The sequence below is a fragment of the Psittacula echo genome, assembly GCF_963264785.1.
Source record: "Psittacula echo genome assembly, chromosome: 22".
NCBI classification, from domain to species: Eukaryota; Metazoa; Chordata; class Aves; order Psittaciformes; family Psittacidae; genus Psittacula; species Psittacula echo.
Genome location: NC_137758.1, coordinates 222,613 through 240,832, shown reverse-complemented (window position 1 = coordinate 240,832; position 18,220 = coordinate 222,613). Strand labels below are relative to the sequence as shown.

Sequence of the window (18,220 nt, the reverse complement as noted above, 5' to 3'; positions counted from 1 at the left end):
CAGTGTTGGGTAGCTCCTTTTGGTTGAACCTTGTTTTGGTAATATTCAGCAAGCACAAATGATACTCTGTTGTTTCTCCTCAGGATGCTCTAAGGGGAACATGCTTTAATTGAGGTGCTTCCCCCATCTTAAGTAGTTTAGCTGAGAAGCTGAGGGAGTGCAGGTATAATGTTGGCACCTGATTGATGCTGCCGTCACTGAGTCAGGAAAGAGATGAGATGTTTTCCCACTCCTCTGACCTTCCTTCCTTGCTTCCAGCAGCCTGGGAGGAAGGAACTGCTGGAACCCAGAGAGGTAAAAAAAAGGGATGCTCTTGGAGAAACAGGAGCGGGAATGAGCTGAGATTTGAGCATGAAGCCACTGTGGTGAGAGGAAAGAGACCTGGATGAACTCAGGCTCATCTGGTCCAACCTTTCCAGGCAAAGCGTGACCTAGACTTGATGTCCCAGCACCCTGTCCAGCCAAAGGTTAAGTGTCTGGTGTTGGGGAATCCAGCACTTCCCTGGGGAGATTATTGCAGTGCCTGGGTGTTCTCACTGGGGAAAACTTTCCTCGTGTCCAGTCAGAATCTCCCCAGGTGTAACTCGTGCCCATCACCCCTCGTCTTTCCATGGGACTCCTTGTCAAAAGGGAGTCTCTGTTGCCTTTGTAGCCACCCTTTAAATACTGGCGCATGGTGACAAGGTCTCCCCTGAGCCTGCTCTTCTCCAGGCTGAAAAGATCCAGCTCTCAGCCTTTCCTCCCACAGCTTCCTAGACCTTCGCTCATCTTTGTGGCCCTTCTCTGGACCCTCTCGAGCCTGTCCACATCTTTTTTGTACAGCAGTTGTGCAGCTCAAGGGAGTAACATGTGCAAGCCAGGTTCAGGTTGCTCAGCATCTCCCTGATGTATTCTTCCACTATTCTGCAGTAAATGTGGAAAGCAGGGTAATTTACAAGTGCAAAGGGGAGCTGTGGATTTTGCATGCTGGTTTGGGGACTCTTGTTGCAGCACATTCTAAGTCTGAAGCCTTTTCCCCAGCTGCCCGGCAGTGGAGACCCCAGGGCCTGGATGCTGCTGGTGACGGCTGGACATGGTCCTTAGAGAACTCGGATGTTGAGGTGCTTGTCTCTGGTCTCCAACATCTGACCACCTTGGTGGCACAGCTCCGGGCTGCCCCCCCCCCCTTGCTGTGATGCTCACGTGAAGCATGTCTGCTTTTAAAAGGAGGGCCCCAGGTTGTGTGTTGCGCTTTGTTATTTGACCACGATATCTGTTACGTACTAATTTCCCTTAAGCCTTGTGATGAAGTTGGTAAACCACAGCCTGCCGCCAGGGCTCTCCGAGCTGGTGCTTTCCGCTGCCGCGCACTCTTGACATGTCTGTTCCCAGTTGGGGCAGCCCGGTCGTGCTCAGTCTCCGGCAGCATGGACCAAAGGGAGATTCTGCTGCAAAACCTGGAAAGGGCCCAAAGCAAGAAGCTCAACCGAGAGAAGTTTGCTGAGGAGTTTTTGGTAAGTTTGCCTAAGGCACAGGTTTGTTTCAGTTGGTTTTAAGGGGAACTGCTCAGTCACTACTCAAGCGGGGATGTGATTTGCATGTGACAATAAGATTTCTATGAATTTCACAGCACAAAGAGACATGGGAGGTAACTGGGGTAAAAGGAATGTAAAGATGTGAGCAATTGAATAGTTTGCTTTTTACATGATTACCTGAGTGCTTCCTGTTTTCTACCTTGTGAATGTGCTTCTCAGGACAGTTTCACTTTGCCTGCTAGTGGAACTGGGGATATAGTGAGGAACATGGAGGTACTGCCCATTCTCCCCACTGCAATCTGTGATACCTGTGCTCCTGTCAGGGATCTCCAGCTTGCACTTGTCATAGCTTTTCTCTTTTTCCTTTCATCTGTGCCACCTGCAGAATAGGCAGCGGGTGTTCAGAGGAACACCCTGTGGACCTGAGCTTGTTCCACCTCTCATTGGTACTGGGCACCTTGGCTAAGGCATGAGTAGGCAGCGACCTGAGCCCTTGGATGGGCTGTTTCCCCAGCGCTGAGCTGGCTATGTGGCAGGGCTCATGCATGCATCCTCAATGACTGTGTGTGCTTGACATCCACCAGTGCCCCTCTCAGAAACTGATTTCTTGTTTCCTCAGTGCAAAACTAGGACAAAATGCTGATGGTTCTCACCTACCCCTTCATTCTGAAGTGTCCAGCTGGCTGAGATCGATGCAGTGCGCTGATCTGTGAGCTCTCTGACATCACTGGGTGGCAAACCACTGTCTCCCAGTTAAAGCTGGTGACTGGTGCTGGCTGTTGGAGGAAGGTTGTTCCGGCAGGCTGGCTGAGCTGCTCTGACAAGCAAAGGCATTGCCTATCTTTAGCAGACATAGGGAAGGGTAAACCTGGTCCATTTGTAAGATCTGAGCTGTCTCAAACCCCAGAATAACCACCGGCTCTGAGCTGCTCCCCCAGACAAGGGCTGCATCAGGCAGTGGTTCCTGAGGAAGGTACAGGGGTTACTTACTTCTCACAAGATCCAGCCCTGCTTTGTCATAGCAGCGAAGGCTGGCACTTCAAACACTTGGGAAAAGCTTAGTGCTTGGTTTCCAGGTGTCTGGGTTGGAGGGAAGTGGTTCATCTGAGCTTGCAATGACAGTCTGTTGTTCCATGGAACAAAGTGCTGTCACAGGTTGCTCAATTTCCCCCTCTTGCTGTGCTGTGCTGTGCAGACTGCCGGGCCCTCATGCATGGGCTAGTTCTAGCAGCCACATGTACAGCTAATTTCCTGACCAAAAAGGAAGGTGGAAATAGTCAAAGCTGCATTTCCCCTTGTACTGGGAAGAGATCTCTCCAGGGTGACCTGAGCTGCTACCACTTTGGCAAGCACAGAAGCCTCAACAGGCAGTGGCAATGACTTGCTCTTCCCAACTGGGTGGTGGGAAAGTGAGATTTGCCCTATAGTTGTCAACCTGTAGAGACACTAATTAGAGAAACATCCCTTGGTCATAAATCAAAAGCACCCCTTGGTGACAAGAAAAGTGGTGAGGCAGACAGAATATTATGAAAGAAAAAATACAGCAAGAATGGTGCTTTTGAAGTTGCTGCTAACAAACAGTGCCTTATTTAGAAGCTGATGCCAGTGAAATAAAAGTCTATGCTTTAGCAGGAAAAAAGATGCTTGAACTCTCCAAAAGTACTGAAGCAGCATCTTGGAAATGAAAGAGATGAGAGATTTGTACCCCTAAAGGTCTATCCTAGGACTCCTTGTTTCTTTTTCATCGGTGCCTGTAGCTGCTTTGCTCTGTTTGTGCTCTTTAGTAGCTTGAGCATTGCTGCTTGCAGCTACAGATGGGAGCATCTTCACCGAAGTGAGAAACATCATTTGATTTATCTGTCTTTTCTGATACCAGTTGTTAAAGGTGGTTCAACATTGCTGCTCCTCTTACCTGGGTGCCATTTATACTGAGAATGAGTCCCCTGTGTGTCACTTACTTGTGAGGGTGATGCTTTATGTGCTGGATAAATGCATCATTATTTCACTTCTGAAGCCTACGTGCCTGAGCCTCATGTAGGCTCTGCCTCAGCACACAATTTCCATTGCTCAGAAGCTTGTGCTGGGACTCTCTGGTGGCTTCTGTCTCTATTTTTGCTCTGAGTACCTTGTGAAAAGCCACTTAGGAAAGAATTAATGGTGCACACTTGCTTTGTGCCACTGAACCTGACCCCTGTACGCTCAAGTAGTGTGTTGTATGTAGCACAGCTGCTGTAATTTGTTCCCTTCTTTCATCACAGAAGCTGAAAAGGCAGTCAACAAAGTACAGATCAGATAAAATCTACCCTACAGCAGCATCTGAGCAACCAGAGAACATCAAGAAGAACAGATACAAGGATATCTTACCCTGTAGGTTGGAGTATGTTCTTATTCAGCCTTGTTTTATTCCTAGCTCAACACTTCTCATCCTCCAGCTGCCTGCACAGTTGCTCGTATGGGAGCATGTATCTGGCTGTCAGTTGGCCTTAAATTAGTGGCAATTCCACGCAGGAGGAGGCATCAGCTGCTCTGGGATGAGCCCTCTGATGTACATGCCCCTCCAAAGCACCTTTTGCTGCAATCTGAGGAGCTCAGCTGCCATGAAAGATGAACAGTAACTGCTGCTTCTTCTGCTTTTGTGCCTTGCAGTTGACCACAGCAGAGTGGAGCTGTCCCTGATTACATCCGATACAGATTCTCATTACATCAATGCCAACTTCATCAAGGTACTGCTACTTTCACAGTGCTTTGCTGTGCAGAGGTGTTAGTAGCAGCTGTTAGTGCTGCCTGGCTGAGCTGTGCCAGGTCACGTGTGGAGATGGAAAGGACCATGCAGCAGTTCCTGGGCTGTGCTGAGGGATAACTGATGTAAGGATGTGGACAGTCAGTGAGTCCTTCAAAAACACCCCTTGCAGCACACAGGCCCTAGGCTATAGAGCAAGGGATGCGTGGGGAGGGCAGGCAAGGGACCACAGGGCAGGTGGTGGAACAATTTGTGGTTCACAGCCCTGGCTTCCTTGCTGCTGTTACTGCCTTTGGTGGGTGACAATGGTGCAAAATTGCTTGTGGCCAGAGTCACCTTGCCTGAAACCAATGCACAGGCAGGAAGTCTTGCACTGCAGCACAGCTGAGACCCACTTCAGCAGCAAGCAACAGGGTAGGTCAATGCAGGCTTGTTCTCCATCAGCAGCTCCACGTGTTTTGGGACTCTTCCTGCACTCATGATCCCTCTCTGACAGATAGAAGGTTTCCTTCGTTCTCCACCATTCTGACCAAGGGCTCTGTGTAACCTGCCTGCAGAAGAACAGATCTTCACATGGGGATCATGGTTTGTTCTCTGGCCAACAGCCACAGATATGCCAAGCTGCACACTGCAGAGCTGGAGCAGATGTGGTAACATCACCATCAAGCTCCCAAATGCACTGCAAGAACTGGCGGCTCTGGGAGCAGATCCCACCTCAAGCCAGTTTCCTGTCTTGGGTCTGCCTTTGGGAGGTTTGCACACCATTGGTTTCTGGTTGCTTAATTTGATGTAGGTGCCTAAAATTTAACTATATAAAAGCCCTTCTAAATGATGAATGGGCTCCTTGAATAGAAGTAAGATTCAGAAAGAAGAATTACTTTGTTTCTGCTAGTGACCTGTAGGAAGATGTCTCCATGTCTGATTTGAATGCTGTTTTAGGGTGTCTATGGGCCAAGAGCTTACATTGCAACCCAGGGTCCCCTCCCCACTACTGTCATTGACTTTTGGAGGATGATTTGGGAGTACGAAGTCCTGGTAAGGTGCAGATTTAGATGCCTTTTTTGTGTGTGTGTGTTTGTGTGTGGTTTTTGTTGGGTTTTTTTTGGGGAGTGGGGTGGGGTTTTTGTTTTTTTTTGGGGTTTGAGTGTTTTTTGGTATGTTCGTTTGGTATTTTTTGTGAAAAGTTGTCCATCCAGAAGGCCTTTTTGACTAAGCAGACAGTGGGAATGTCAGGGTTTCACTCCAGGTGTTGTGTGTGCCCCACATCCTCCCCGTGAGCCCCCTCCGCACATGCTGAGACAGGAATCTGCTCGTGGCTGTCTGCGCTCGGGCTCTGAGTGGGGAAGGTCCTTGCACCCAGGCTGTGGGTGATGTCCCAAGGTCTCTGGGAAGGGCAGCCCACAGAACTTCCTCACTGCTGCTAAGTACCCGCAAGCGATGAGTTGGATTTTCCTGCCTGGATAAGAAACTTGGGTCCAGCTTTTCTAATGCATCTTCTTTCTGCAGACTGTGGTCATGGCTTGTATGGAGTTTGAAATGGGAAAGGTAAGTAACGTGTCAGAGATGGCCTATGCTGTGACAGTGCCAAGGCTGGGGGGGAGATGCAATTTGTAATAAACCTTGTTAGCAACAGCGAGTTTCTGTTTGATTCAAGATGTTTCCTGAGTCTCCAGCTGCAGATTCTTAAACCATTCCCAGTAGTGTAGCTGGCCTCTTTGGAAGGGAAAAAGCAGCAGTGATGGCTCCAGGGAAGGGGGGAGGCTGTGGCAAGAGCTAGGCCTCCTCCCAGCACAACTTTTGTCCTGCAGAGTGTGACAGGAGATGGTGTGGGTGGGCTGGTGCTGAATAATCAAATACATCCTGCTTCTCACCGCAGAAGAAATGCGAGCGGTACTGGGCAGAGGTGGATGGCTCCCCCTTGCAGTGCGGTCCTTTCTCCATTGCCTGTGTGAGTACAGCTGCCACCAGCACCATGTCACAGCGCTTGTGCTGGAAACTCGTGTCATCTGCAGAAAACGTGACTCTAACTTGTTCTGCAGGAAGCTGAAGAGAAGAAAAATGAGTATGCGATTAGGAGGTTAAAGGTGGCCCTGAATGAGGTAAGGAGGAGAGGACATCAGCTTCCCCTGCCCGTGCTGACATCCCAGTCTACACCCAAGGGAGCATCCCCTTGGTGGCAAAGGGTGGCCCCAGACCCTACCAGTGCTCCTCGAGTCATAGAATGGATAGGCTGGAAAAGCCCTTTCAGCTCATCCAGTCCAACAGTTCCCATCACTGCCAAGGCCACCACTAACCCATGGCACTGAGGCCTTGTCTCCATGGTGTGTGAACACTTGCAGGGCCGGTGGCTGCAGCCCTGCCCTGGGCAGCCTGTTCCAATGCCTGAGCACCCTCTGGGGAAGGAATTGTTCCTCAGCTCCATCTAAACCTCCCCTCGTGCATTTGAGGCCGTTTCCTCTTGTCCCACCCCTTGTTACTCTTCTCTTGCAGGAAATACGCACTGTCCACCAGTTCCACTATAAAAACTGGCCTGACCACAATGTTCCCTCCTCCATTGACCCCATCCTGGAGCTCATTGATGAGATTCGCTGCTACCAGCCAGGTGACAGTGTCCCCATCTGCGTCCACTGCAGGTGGGTGAGTGGTCCCTGGTGGGGAAGCACTGCAAGACCTCGGTCCTTCATGCTCTTGCTTCTTGAGTGGCCACAGGGAGGGTGGAAGTGGGTGCAAGCCTGCACCAAGCTCCTCTTGTAGGGAGTCCTAAGGCAAAGGTGTCCTCTGAGGACAGCTAACACAGCTGAGTGGCAGGAAAGGAGACACATCAGGCCAGCAATAGCATGTGTAGTTAAGAGACCATCAACACTCGGCATGTCCATGCCCTACCACAGGAGGATGGAGCCTGTTTGCAGGAGCATGAGATGTGCCTTCCCACCTGCAGCAGAGCCTTATATGAGGGGGATGAAGCTGCACAGGGCTGTTGTGAAGGTCTGCACCCGCTGTGGTGTGGGATGGGAGGGTCACAGGAGGTTGTGGATCTTGTGAGCAAACACAGCATGCCACCCTCTGAGCTCTGCCAGCAACCCTGCTGTCACTGTCATTGCAGTGCAGGCTGCGGGAGAACAGGAGTCATCTGTGCAATCGACTACACCCAGAAGCTGCTGAGGGACAGGGTGAGTGTCAGCCTGGTCTGTGCCTCCCTACAGCACGGCCTGCAGCAGCTCTCCAGCTCTCTGCCTCCTCCTTGCCTCCTCTCTCCCCTCCGTCTCCCTTTTACCCCCTCTGAATGCACACAGATGTATTTCAGATGACAGCCATGAATGCAAACTCCCTGCAGCCTGCCTGACTGGAGAATGGCAGTGGTCAAACCAGTGATATCCCATTCCCAGTTTGTGCTGCTTCTCTCTAGGCTCTGCATTAGTCCATTGCCATTGCTCTCTTCCTCATCCCAATGGGAGCAGTCCCTGATGCTTGTACTGATGGGGCAGCACTTCCATTGCTCCTTCTGGCAGGACCTTTAGACCATGGAGTGTGGCTCTGTGCTGGCCTTCAGTCTTCAAGATGACTTTACTGGCTGCATTTGTCTCTCTGCACTTCAGCATCAGAAATCCAGCATTTCCAAACTAAAACCTTGCTTTACCAGTAAAAATGGATGCAAAGTAATCCCTGTCCATGCAGCAGGCTGCTGGGATGCAGAGGAGAGGCTGCTCTCTGTGCTACAGCAACCCTGAGCCCACTGATCTGGGAAATCAGTGTCTTGCCTTTCATGCTATTCACAGCTGTTACCAATGCTGGTATCAAAAGTGTATTTGCTGTGGAGTGCAAGGCAGGAGGGAGGAGGAAAGCTGGCTCCTAATGAAAAAACAGCACTTCAAGCAGGTCTTTGGTTAAAACCTTCTGCAATGGCAGCCCCGGATTTTGGACACTTCTGTAAACTGCATCATGGTGTGGAAGCTGCTTGGAATTGGACCTGTCTGTACGTTTGTGTCTTTTCTCTTTCTTGCAAGATCGTTCCAGTGAACTTCAGTGTTTTCAGTCTGATCCAGGAAATGCGCACACAAAGGCCTTCCATAGTGCAGACCAAGGTACGTCTGGGAAACGTCACCTACTGGGACCTCAGGTGTCTATACTGGGATCTCAGCTGTTCCCCAGGAGGGTCCGCAATAAGGACTGCTCAGCCTGGAGAAGAGGAGCTGCGTGGAGACCTCAGAGCAGCTTCCAATACCTGAAGGGAGCTACAAGGATGCTGGAGAGGGACTCTTCATCAGGGACTGTGGTGATAGGACAAGGGGTGATGGGTTCAAACTGAAACAGGGGAAGTTCAGGTTGGATCTAAGGAAGAAGCTCTTTCCTGTGAGGGTGCTGAGGCGCTGGCACAGGGTGCCCAAAGAAGTGGTGAATGCTCCATCCCTGGCAGGGTTCAAGGCCAGAGTTGGCCAGGTTCAAGGTTGGACATAGCCTTGAGCAACATGGTTTAGTGTGAGGGGTCCCTGCCCATGGCATGGGGTTGGAACTGGATGATCTTAAGGTCCTTTGCAACCCTAACTATTCTATGATTCTATGTGATTCTATGAAACACAGGGCAGTTGTGCTGCTGGAGACTGGAGTGGGCAGATGTTCTGCAAGGTCCTTTTTCTGAACAGCAGATTGATTTGGCAGAAACTAATTTGATAGCTGAGCATTTCCCTGTTCACAGCTGGAGCTTAGTGCTTGCAGTCTGATTTATCAAATGTGAATGCTGTGAAACTAGGGACTGGCCAGGAAATTGAGTGGGAACTTAGCTGAGAAGCTGAGAGGAAGCTCAATGCAGACCAGCATTGCTTGTGCACCCAAAACCCCCCAAGTGCTTCAGTCTGAACCTGTGAAAGTTGTGGCTTCTACGCCTTCTGAGAATTTACCCTGCTGATGGACTGGAAAGTGGCAGCTTCTCTCAGGGGCTGCTGCTTGATTTGGGTAGCAGGTGACCATTGGAGTGCTGCAGATGCTGGCTCTCACATGTGGTTTATTTGTCTGGAACACAGGAGCAGTATGAGCTGGTTTATGATGCGGTGATTGAGCTCTTCAAAAGGCAGATTGAAGCACTCGATGCCCAGGAAGACTCTGCTGCTTCACAGGTAAAAGTCCCCGGGTTAAACATGCCTCGGGCACACTGGCTCTAACCTTGATGCCTTCTGCAGAGGTCTCCTCTGTGGAGCTGGAATGAATCCCCATGTTTTCTGCTATCCTTGATGCCCAAACTGAGTCTCTTTTCAAGTTAACGCATGAGAATCCAGCTGTTTCCCTGAAGGTGCAATGCTTATCACAGAATTTAGCCTCAAGCAAGAGCTAAATTTCCTTCCATCTCAAGCCCATTTTCTGTAGATGTTTATGATTGTTTAATGTAATGAGTGAATAGAAAAGCACCAGCTTTCTACAGCAGCAGCTGATTTCCATGCGGATGTGCCAGTGAGAGACCTGTTTTCATGGAGTGCTTGCAAGTGACAGGATGCCTTTCAGTCTAGGTTGGGAAGCTTGGGCACACAAGGTGGTATGGCTAGGAGTATTAGCCTGCAGCATTGGGGTATGCGAGTGAGGCAATTGTCATTGCAGCCTGTCTGTGGCAGAGGGAAGGCTAAAATATCTTGTGAAAACCATGTCAAAGCCTTTCACATCTGATACACCTCCAAGGAAAAACAACAGGGGCTTGGTATGAAGTTGCATATGAACAGGAACATCCAAAACATCCACGGTTAAGCTTTGCTTTGCTTTTGTTGTTCTCCTGTGACTGCTGGCACAAACCTTGCCTTTCCTGTGTAGCTGTTTGCAAGCTGGCTGAAGAAAATGCATTGCAAAGGCTAAAGATTACAGTTAGTTTGTTTTGTCAGAGGCTTTTGTCTAAAGAATTGGGAATAGGATCCTGCTATGGGACTTGTGCCTCAGTTTTGCCAGAGGATCCACAGGATGTTCCAAGCCAAAGCTGCATGAGGAAAGAGCTGTGAAGAGCCTCTTTCTATGAGTTGTGAACAGTCTGTAAGCAAAAGAGATGAAAGACCAGGCTGACATAAAGTGCAGGAAATGGTTCAAGTCTAGATGTGATTTTGTAGCTCCTGGCCCAACCTCTTCCCTGCCCAGAGCTCATGGCCCTCTGAAAGCACTTTTCAGAGCAGAGGGGATGAGCATGACCTGAAGTGTCACAAATGAAGCCAGTGCCCAACTAGCCAGGCTGGGGGAGTCCAGCGGGCAGAGTGGTCTGTGCAGGCTGTATTGCAGGTGTCTGGAACAGCTGGATGGTTGGACAGCTTGGTGGGCTCTCCCTTCAGAAGGAACTGCTGTTGAGGAGGTCCTGCACCCAGTTTTCAGCTCCAACTTGGTGTTTTCAAGTCGGTGTTTGTCATTTCCAAACTGCATTAATAATTGAAAGTAGTTGGCACAAATTCCAGGTCCTGAAATAGGCTGTTTGTGTTCTTTGCATTTCTCCTCCTCACTCTTGTTTCCTAACCTTTTCTTTCACTAGGTACAAACAAAGCATCCTGCAGCCAAGCCACTTCTGAGTCCAGTGGAAGATATTTATTCCCTGAGTTTATTAACCTGGTAAGGCCATAGCACGAGTACTCCCTGGGTTAGTGTTTTCAGGCACCCACAGGATTTCAGGAAGGGCATTTTTTACTGTATGTTTTGTGACACAGTTCTCTTTGAATGCTGCATTTCAGCTGTCAGCAGGATCTGCAGCCTCCCTTGTGTCCTACTTTGACTCTCACGTTTGTTCCTAACGTAATTCCTGCTCTTCTTACTGATGTGTCTCCAAGACTGAGTCCCAGTCTCTTCCCTGCATGCCATCCTGTGTCTCGCTCTTCTGCCCTTGGGCATGTTTCACGGTTTTCCTACATATGAACTGAAAACACCTTGCAGAGCAGTATAAAAAGGCTCACACACACGGACACACCCCAGTGCTGGTTCATCTCAGCCCTCTGGCTGGAGCTGTGCTCCTAGATTGGTCCCATCTTTCATCTGCATGGGCTGCTCCAGTGCCTCTTGCTGTAGCAATAGAAAGCCTGAGAAGTCCCATTTGCCAACATGGGTAGCTTCAGAGGGTGACAGGATCTTCCTGCAGGCATGGTTTGGTTTGCAATGTCTGCTTTCCATAAATAATTTTGGGGTTTGGTACAGTTTACCTTCATAAAGGGGTTTTCTCTGTTCACCATTTTAATGGTGTTCAAATGGGGCACTATTTGTGTCCTTCCCTGCACTCCTTGCTTGAGGCTGAGCTGGGCTCTGCATTCCTGGGGGATGGATCTGATCTTACGAGCAATGTTGCGGGGCCTTGTTAATAGGCTAACAGAGATTTCTGAGTACTAGATGGCTTTGACTCCACATCACGGTGCTTTGTTGCAGTTCAGAGCAAGAGAAGCAAGATGTGCATCAGCATCTTCCTCCAGTGGTACAAAGCAAAGCATCCCTGACATCGTTGTCTGCCACAGGAGTATACAAGAGCTCTGCATGTGGAGTCCCTCCCATCAGACAGGCCATTTCCTTTGGCACTTTGAACTGCATCACCTGCAGGAAGGCAGCAACTGCTGAGAAGTGGGGCACTGGGGATGCTTTTCAGAAACACCACAGTTTGGATTTCAAACACATCTCTCCTGAGCAGCTGCTTCTGAACCTGGAGCCAAAGGGAGCAGGCAGGAGAGGACCTCATGGCAAGGCACCTCTAACATGGGTTGCATCGACCCCTTTTGTGCTGGCACAGCAGGGAGAAGGCTGGGAATGGGACAGAGGGGATGCAAAGCCTGGTTCGTGTTCGCGGTTGCCAAATGCCTGTGCCTCAAGCTTTCAGATGAAGAAGCAGGATAGATTTTCCCCTGTTGAGCTGAACCACTTGAGGCAAGAAGCGGATGGCCCTCCAAAGCACAGGGACCATGGGCAACGTCCTCACTCTTGCTTCTGCTCAGCAGAAGACCCCTACTTCTCTTCACTATCCCCAGATGAACCCACGTCCCCAGTGTTTACTGAGTGCTTTGCAGAGAGCCAGGATGCACTTCTCCTTCCTTGTGCTGTGAGTGCTCCACTACAGCCTGCTGTGGCCAGCTCCCTACCATTCAGATCTGCATCCCACCACACTCCCCTGCTGCAGGACGAGAGGATATCCTCCCTGAGTAAGTGGTGTGGCATGTGACAAACTGGGCTTGGTCCCTCTGGATAGTGGCGTACAGGAGAGGGTAGCAAATGTTGGCTTTTGGTGTCCAGGCAGGGCTGTAGCTGCTCCTCAGGACTGCATTCCCATAGGAGCTGAGGGAGCAACTGGTTTCATCCTCACACTCATTTCTTCCTGCCTTAAAGTTTTCCTATAATAACAAAGCAACATTTTTCAGAACAGCCTGATTTGGGGGTTTGCATTACCCAGCTGCTCTGGACTCCTGTGTCAACCTCTGTACAGCTCTCAAAGGCAGGCAGGGATTGGTGCCAACCAAGCCTTAAAACAAGAGTGCTCCAAGAAATGTTCAGAAAGCTCCCAGAAATGGTTTTTGCTGAGGATCTAGTTGCCAGCTCGAAACCCACTCCTTCCTGTAGTGTTGTGCAGCGGGATGCTGACATCCCACTGACAGTGAGAGAACCAGGACTTTAACATTAGCTTTTTGCCCAGTTCTGTAGCCTTAAAACCATGACCTGCAGTATGTAGAAGGTAAAATTAATTATTCCTTGGTTTTTTCAGTCCTGGCACAGTTGGATATTTCCCACTCTCCACAGCTTTGGCATCTGCTCAGCTTTGTCCTACTCAGGCCATTTAGCATTCAGTGTCACAACAGTGTGCTCCTTATCTAGATGCTAGAGACTTGAGAAGTTATGGGAGTTGCAGCACAAGCCAAGCAGCAATGGTACTGCCAGCTGTGGGCTTGGCTGTGTTCTGGGCTCTGTGCAATGGGAGTTCTGCAGGCAACACTGCTAGAAGTCTGCCCTTAGGGCCATGTAGCTAGTGCCAGGTGAATTGGTGCCAAGGGCTATTTGGATCTTTAACTACAGTTTAGAGGTGTTTCACCACCATCTCTGGTGTGTGGTTGGGCAAGGGCAGCCAGCTCTGAGTCTCCAAAAGGTCTGTAGTTCTGCTGCTGTGCTGTGCCATGCATGTCCCTGTCTCTCCAATCAGCCACACCACCAGAGCCAGATGATGATGATGATCCTCCACCCCTGCCTGAGCGAACCCCTGAGTCCTTTATCGTGGCCAGTGACTCTGGTAAGTGCATTTAAAAAAGCAGGGGCTAAGAAGGGCTCTGAGGGCTCTTCCCTTCTTTGTTTGGTATTGTAGCCTCTGGCAGTGCCTTTGCCCTGGCTGCTTGGGATGGGAAACGACCTCTCTTGTGTTCAATTGCTTCTAGGGCAATTTCCTGTGGCAACTTCTGATTTTCAGCTTCCAGCCAGAGACACACATATTGGAACCTCTCTGGAGCAGAGTGGTGAGTCTCACTCAGAGGTGTTCAATGACTCAGTGAGACTGAGACCATGTAAGGTACGAAAGTGGCTTTCTACTTCTTCTCTAGCACTATCACTACACTGATTTCCTTCTTGTGTTTCCTTTTGTAAGATCCTACTTTTAGCACTGTATACCTTCCATAAATTATTTCAGGGCTCAGGACTGAAAAGAAGAGGTGGTCTCAGTCAGGCTTCTCCTTACCAACACCTACTTTACTCCAAACATTATCTTTTGGGGTCTTAAATCCCGTACATACTGTCACTCATTTAGAGAAGGATAATGAAGACAGGAAGTTAGTGATCCACTGAGGTTTACACTGCCCTGGGGAACAGGCAGGAGCTGAACAAAATTAAGGCATCTTTGATCATAGCTTCAATTATAGCTTTGTCAAGTGAAACAATAAGGCGTAAGTCTATCTTCCATTACATGAGTATGGGGCTGTGTGTGGGAGGGTGTTTGCACATAACATCATTTCCTTGTCTTCTCTGGCTTGCCTGCATGCAAGAGAATGACATTTGGTTGCAGGAATTTTAAATGCTTTCCCTGCTTTTTGTTTCCAGAGTGTGAAGCTTCGGCGCCCACAAACAGGTATAAAAGTTTAATGCTGGGATAAGCTATCTTTGAAGTAAGGTCTGCTTTGTACTGCTTTAGCGTATTTAGTCTTTAGGATTTGTGCTCAGTCAATGGAAATTTTGTGTTGCTAAACAGTTCTGCAACTAAATCATTTTAAACAGAACTAGACAGTTCTGCAACCAAAGGAACTGGTAGGTTTTTATTTCCTAATCAGCTCTCATCTCTCTCCCTGTGCACTGCGACGTTCCTCATGGCTGAGGGCTGTCATGTCTTTTGCTGCATGTTGTGTGTTTCCTTTGAGATGACTGGATGCAGGGTAGAGTGCTGTGGACCTCTCAGTGCACTGAGATGTGTATATTTAAAGCTAGGCAACCAGCTCTTTTATCTTTGCTTTCTCAGAGACAACCTGGGATTGCTCTAGCTCTCCTCCCCCGCTTCCTGAAAGAACCCCGAACTCATTTGTTCTTGCTGATGCTGCAAGTGAGTGACAAGTTCTTTTCTTCAGCACATAACCAAGATCTTACACTTACACCTAAACCTGTAGATAGCTGAGGAGATCGTGGCTCCTTTGTTCAGAGCATTACCAACAGTAGCGCTTCAGGACTCAACTGCAGGAGAGTTCAGCAGACACAGAGAAAATAAATGCAACTGGAGCACCCTGCTCTAGTGGAAGGTGTCCCTGCCCATGGCACGGGGTTGGAACTGGATGAACTTTAAGGTCCTTTCCAACCCAAACCACTCTGTGATTCAATGAACTAGGGGACCTGCTGGAAATGTTTATAACTGCTGCATTAGAGGAAATGGAAAGCAACAGAAAAGGCAGAAGGATTCATGAAAGACCACTGAGAATGTTCTTATGTGTGTACCCAGGTCTGCAGCCCACTGCAAGAAATTCTATGTGTCCTGAGGGCTTGGACAGCAATGCTGCTAAAACATCATCAAAAGAGTCTACCAACTGCTTCAGGAGAAGCAAGGTAAACACAAGGCAAGACAAAGCTATTGCAAATGGAGAGGGTGAGAAGAAGAGATCATTCTAGCCACAGCTATTGCTACTTTCTCACTGCTAACCTTGTGAAAATTGCCTGCTTTGAGACCCCCTTGTTTATGGCAAGGAAATGAGACTGCTAAAACCAGTCTGCAGTAGAACCTGCAAACAAACCCACTGCCTGCAGTAGGAACAGAGCTACAGTCATACCCGTGCAAAGGGTTATTCCTTGGTGCTATGTCCACCTGAAGCACCAGTTCCTCTGGGAAAAAAGCTGCTCGAGTGGAGTCAGACTCTCTACATGAGTCTGCTCATGAGCAGTCTCCTCTTGCGGCCCTAGTTAAGTATCCTCACGAGCAATTGTACTTGGGGATGTTATGGTTGGGCAGAAAAGCAGCTGAGGAAACAGCAAGAAGACTACAAACTGGTGACATTCAGGATGGCTGGAAAAGAGCCAGGCACAAAGTGAATGGCAAAAGTCTGCCCTTCAGCCTCAGCTGCTAGGCACAATACTTTCTATGAGACGTGATATGTGTGTATTTATCAGTAAATTCTCTTTATCACAGTAGCTGACCTATTGCTTGCTACATTTTTTTCCATCAAGCCTTCTTTCGCTTTTTTCTGATTTTTTTCACAGAGCTTGAAAATACTGAAAAACATGAGGAAGAGTAAGTTTCTCAGGCTAATGTGCATCTTCCTGATGACTTTAAGCAAGTAAATAAGGAAACAGTTGTGACTGAACTTCCGGGAACCTGAACTTGTGCAGTGTGAAACACTGCATGCCTGCCTACTTCGGAGTAGGATGCAGAGCTGGCCAGCTGAGTACCATCACATCTGTATAGCAAAAGCTGCTTTAGGAGCATCCTAAGGGTGCCCTTGTAATGCCCTTGGGGACAGCTCCAGTGTACCCAAATTACTGAATTCCTCAGGTCATTCAAGTCAGTGTTTGGAATGTGAGCTCCATCCTGGACTCTGCCCTATCTATATAGAGGAGTTCCTCATTAGGTTCCTTTTGATCTAAAATTCTAATGCTTGGCTTGAATATAGGACTGTTCAAACTGTTTAAAGCACTGAGCAAACTGTTTCCCAGTGGATTGCTCTGCAGTAGTACACTTGCTCCCTGCTACAAGCAAATAATGTTGTTAAAAAAGTGTGGTACTCGGGCTCTGCTAGTGTGAAAGTACTTAGTTTTGTCTCGTGCTGGAAAATCATCCATGCCTGGTGCCATCGTGCCTATGGCAGTACGTGTTTTCCCATAGCTGTGTCAGAGTCCAGCTCTTCAGGCTATTACCCCAGTGACAAACTGCTTCAGTCTGTTTTTTTCATTTCTAGGCATCTGTAGTCCATCTTCACTGACAAAAGCACCAGATTCTGCCCCGTCAAACAATTCCAGGTCCTTCCTTAACTTTGGTATGTTCTTCTCTTTGTATTTTTTTTTTGTGTAGGAAGTGCCTGTTTTATGAAAACCTAAATGCAGGTACCAGGCAGTACGCAACCAAATTAGGAACACTGCAAGTAATGCTTGTTATTTTGTACATATTTACAACTTCATTTGCAAAGTGTTTAATGAACACATAAGGATGGAAAACACAAATGCTCAAACCTACTCTGACAAATGTTTCTTGGTGTGTGAGGAGGCTGAAGCATGTATTTGGCTCTCCTGTATCTGAAAGCTTTTATGTGGCAACAGAGACAGAAGAAGAAAAATACAAAGCTGTAGCATTGCCATTAGGCTGCTGCCTTGTATAATACGGCATAGGAGAAATACCATTTTCCATTTGAAAATCTACTAGAGAGCAAATATTTATCAGATTGTGCATAAAATCTAGTTACCTTGATATTCATGCTATAATGATGGTATTTTCTGATAGACATTTTTGGCATCATTTGACTTACAACTACAGGATGTTGCTTGTCTACCGTGTATTATATATATACACACCCCCATAGATATGCATTAAAGTTTGCGAAAGAACTGAAATTACAACTATTTTCAAGTACCGTGTTATTAAGGAATTACATCATCAACTTCTATACCGCACCGAATTTGTTGCATTAAAGAAACATGTCTTTTTCCTAGGCTTTGCAAATCGATTTTCAAAACCTAAAGGACCAAGAAAGCCGCCACCAGCATGGGATATTTAGGTACACTTAACAGATTTGGTGTTGCAGATTTGTAAGGCACTACTTGCTCATTCATTAACTAAAGTTTTGAAGTAAAGAAGAATATGAAAGTACCAGCAGCCCAGCACCTTCAGTTAATTTATAGCAGGATGGAAATGAAACCCAGCATATTTTATCCTAAGCAGGGATAATTTTTTTGTTGTGTTTTGGAATGCATCCTCTGCAAAAGGATGGATTTGAGCTTTCTAAACCAGCAGAGCAAACTGGTGATAGGATCTAGTGAAGACTCCTGAATGATATGGAAGGCCAACAGCATGGACCAATGCAGGACAAGACTGCGGATGGTGCAGACACAGCATCTGCCTGACTTCACTCACACGTGTAGGTTTACCACAATCAAAGACACTTAAGGAGTCAAATTCCTTAAATGTTTACATCACTTGGAGTGACAAGGACGAGCATCTCTCATTTCAGAAATAACTTCTAAGTTCTTTTTACATGTGAGCACACCAGATAATTTATCTAGATCTTTGGTAAGACCGAGATGCCAACTGATCATATAGAAACTAAACCAGTGTACCAGGCTGCAGAATTCCCTGACCAAACTGCCCCTGCTGTCTGGAAAATGACTTGGTAATGATTATTTTTTCCATAGAAAGAGGAAAACAATGTAGTTTTCTTTTTTTTCCTTTTTTTTAAATTTTTTTTTTAAATTAAAGGGAAACCCAATCTACCTGGAATACTGTATTCAGTTGTGGTCCCTGCTATACAAAAAAGATGTCAACAGGCTTGAGAAGGTCCAGAGAAAGGCCACAAAGATCCAAGGACTGGGAAGCTGTGGG

General features: G+C 47.9%; 1 protein-coding gene across 1 annotated transcript; it reads left to right on the top strand.

Annotated features, from left to right (window-relative positions):
- Positions 1 to 750: 750 nt before the first annotated feature.
- Positions 751 to 18,113, top strand: PTPN22 (protein tyrosine phosphatase non-receptor type 22). The gene is made up of 21 exons (XM_080632938.1): positions 751 to 1,493; positions 3,773 to 3,881; positions 4,161 to 4,237; positions 5,194 to 5,289; positions 5,761 to 5,799; positions 6,131 to 6,202; positions 6,294 to 6,353; positions 6,745 to 6,887; positions 7,358 to 7,424; positions 8,259 to 8,336; positions 9,273 to 9,365; positions 10,745 to 10,821; positions 11,623 to 12,383; positions 13,373 to 13,459; positions 13,602 to 13,732; positions 14,257 to 14,284; positions 14,669 to 14,749; positions 15,140 to 15,243; positions 15,892 to 15,922; positions 16,587 to 16,664; positions 17,335 to 18,113. The coding sequence occupies exons 1-21, from the start codon at positions 1,407 to 1,409 to the stop codon at positions 17,397 to 17,399; spliced, it is 2,364 nt and encodes a 787-aa protein (XP_080489064.1). The 5' UTR covers positions 751 to 1,406; the 3' UTR covers positions 17,400 to 18,113.
- Positions 18,114 to 18,220: the final 107 nt, after the last annotated feature.

Coding starts and splice junctions, on each gene's coding strand:
- PTPN22 (XM_080632938.1), top strand. CDS start 1,407: ATGGACCAAAGGGAGATTCTGCTGCAAAACCTGGAAAGGGCCCAAAGC. Junction 13,460..13,601: donor TATCGTGGCCAGTGACTCTG/GTAAGTGCATTT, acceptor AATTGCTTCTAG/GGCAATTTCCTGTGGCAACT. Junction 13,733..14,256: donor TGAGACTGAGACCATGTAAG/GTACGAAAGTGG, acceptor TTTTGTTTCCAG/AGTGTGAAGCTTCGGCGCCC.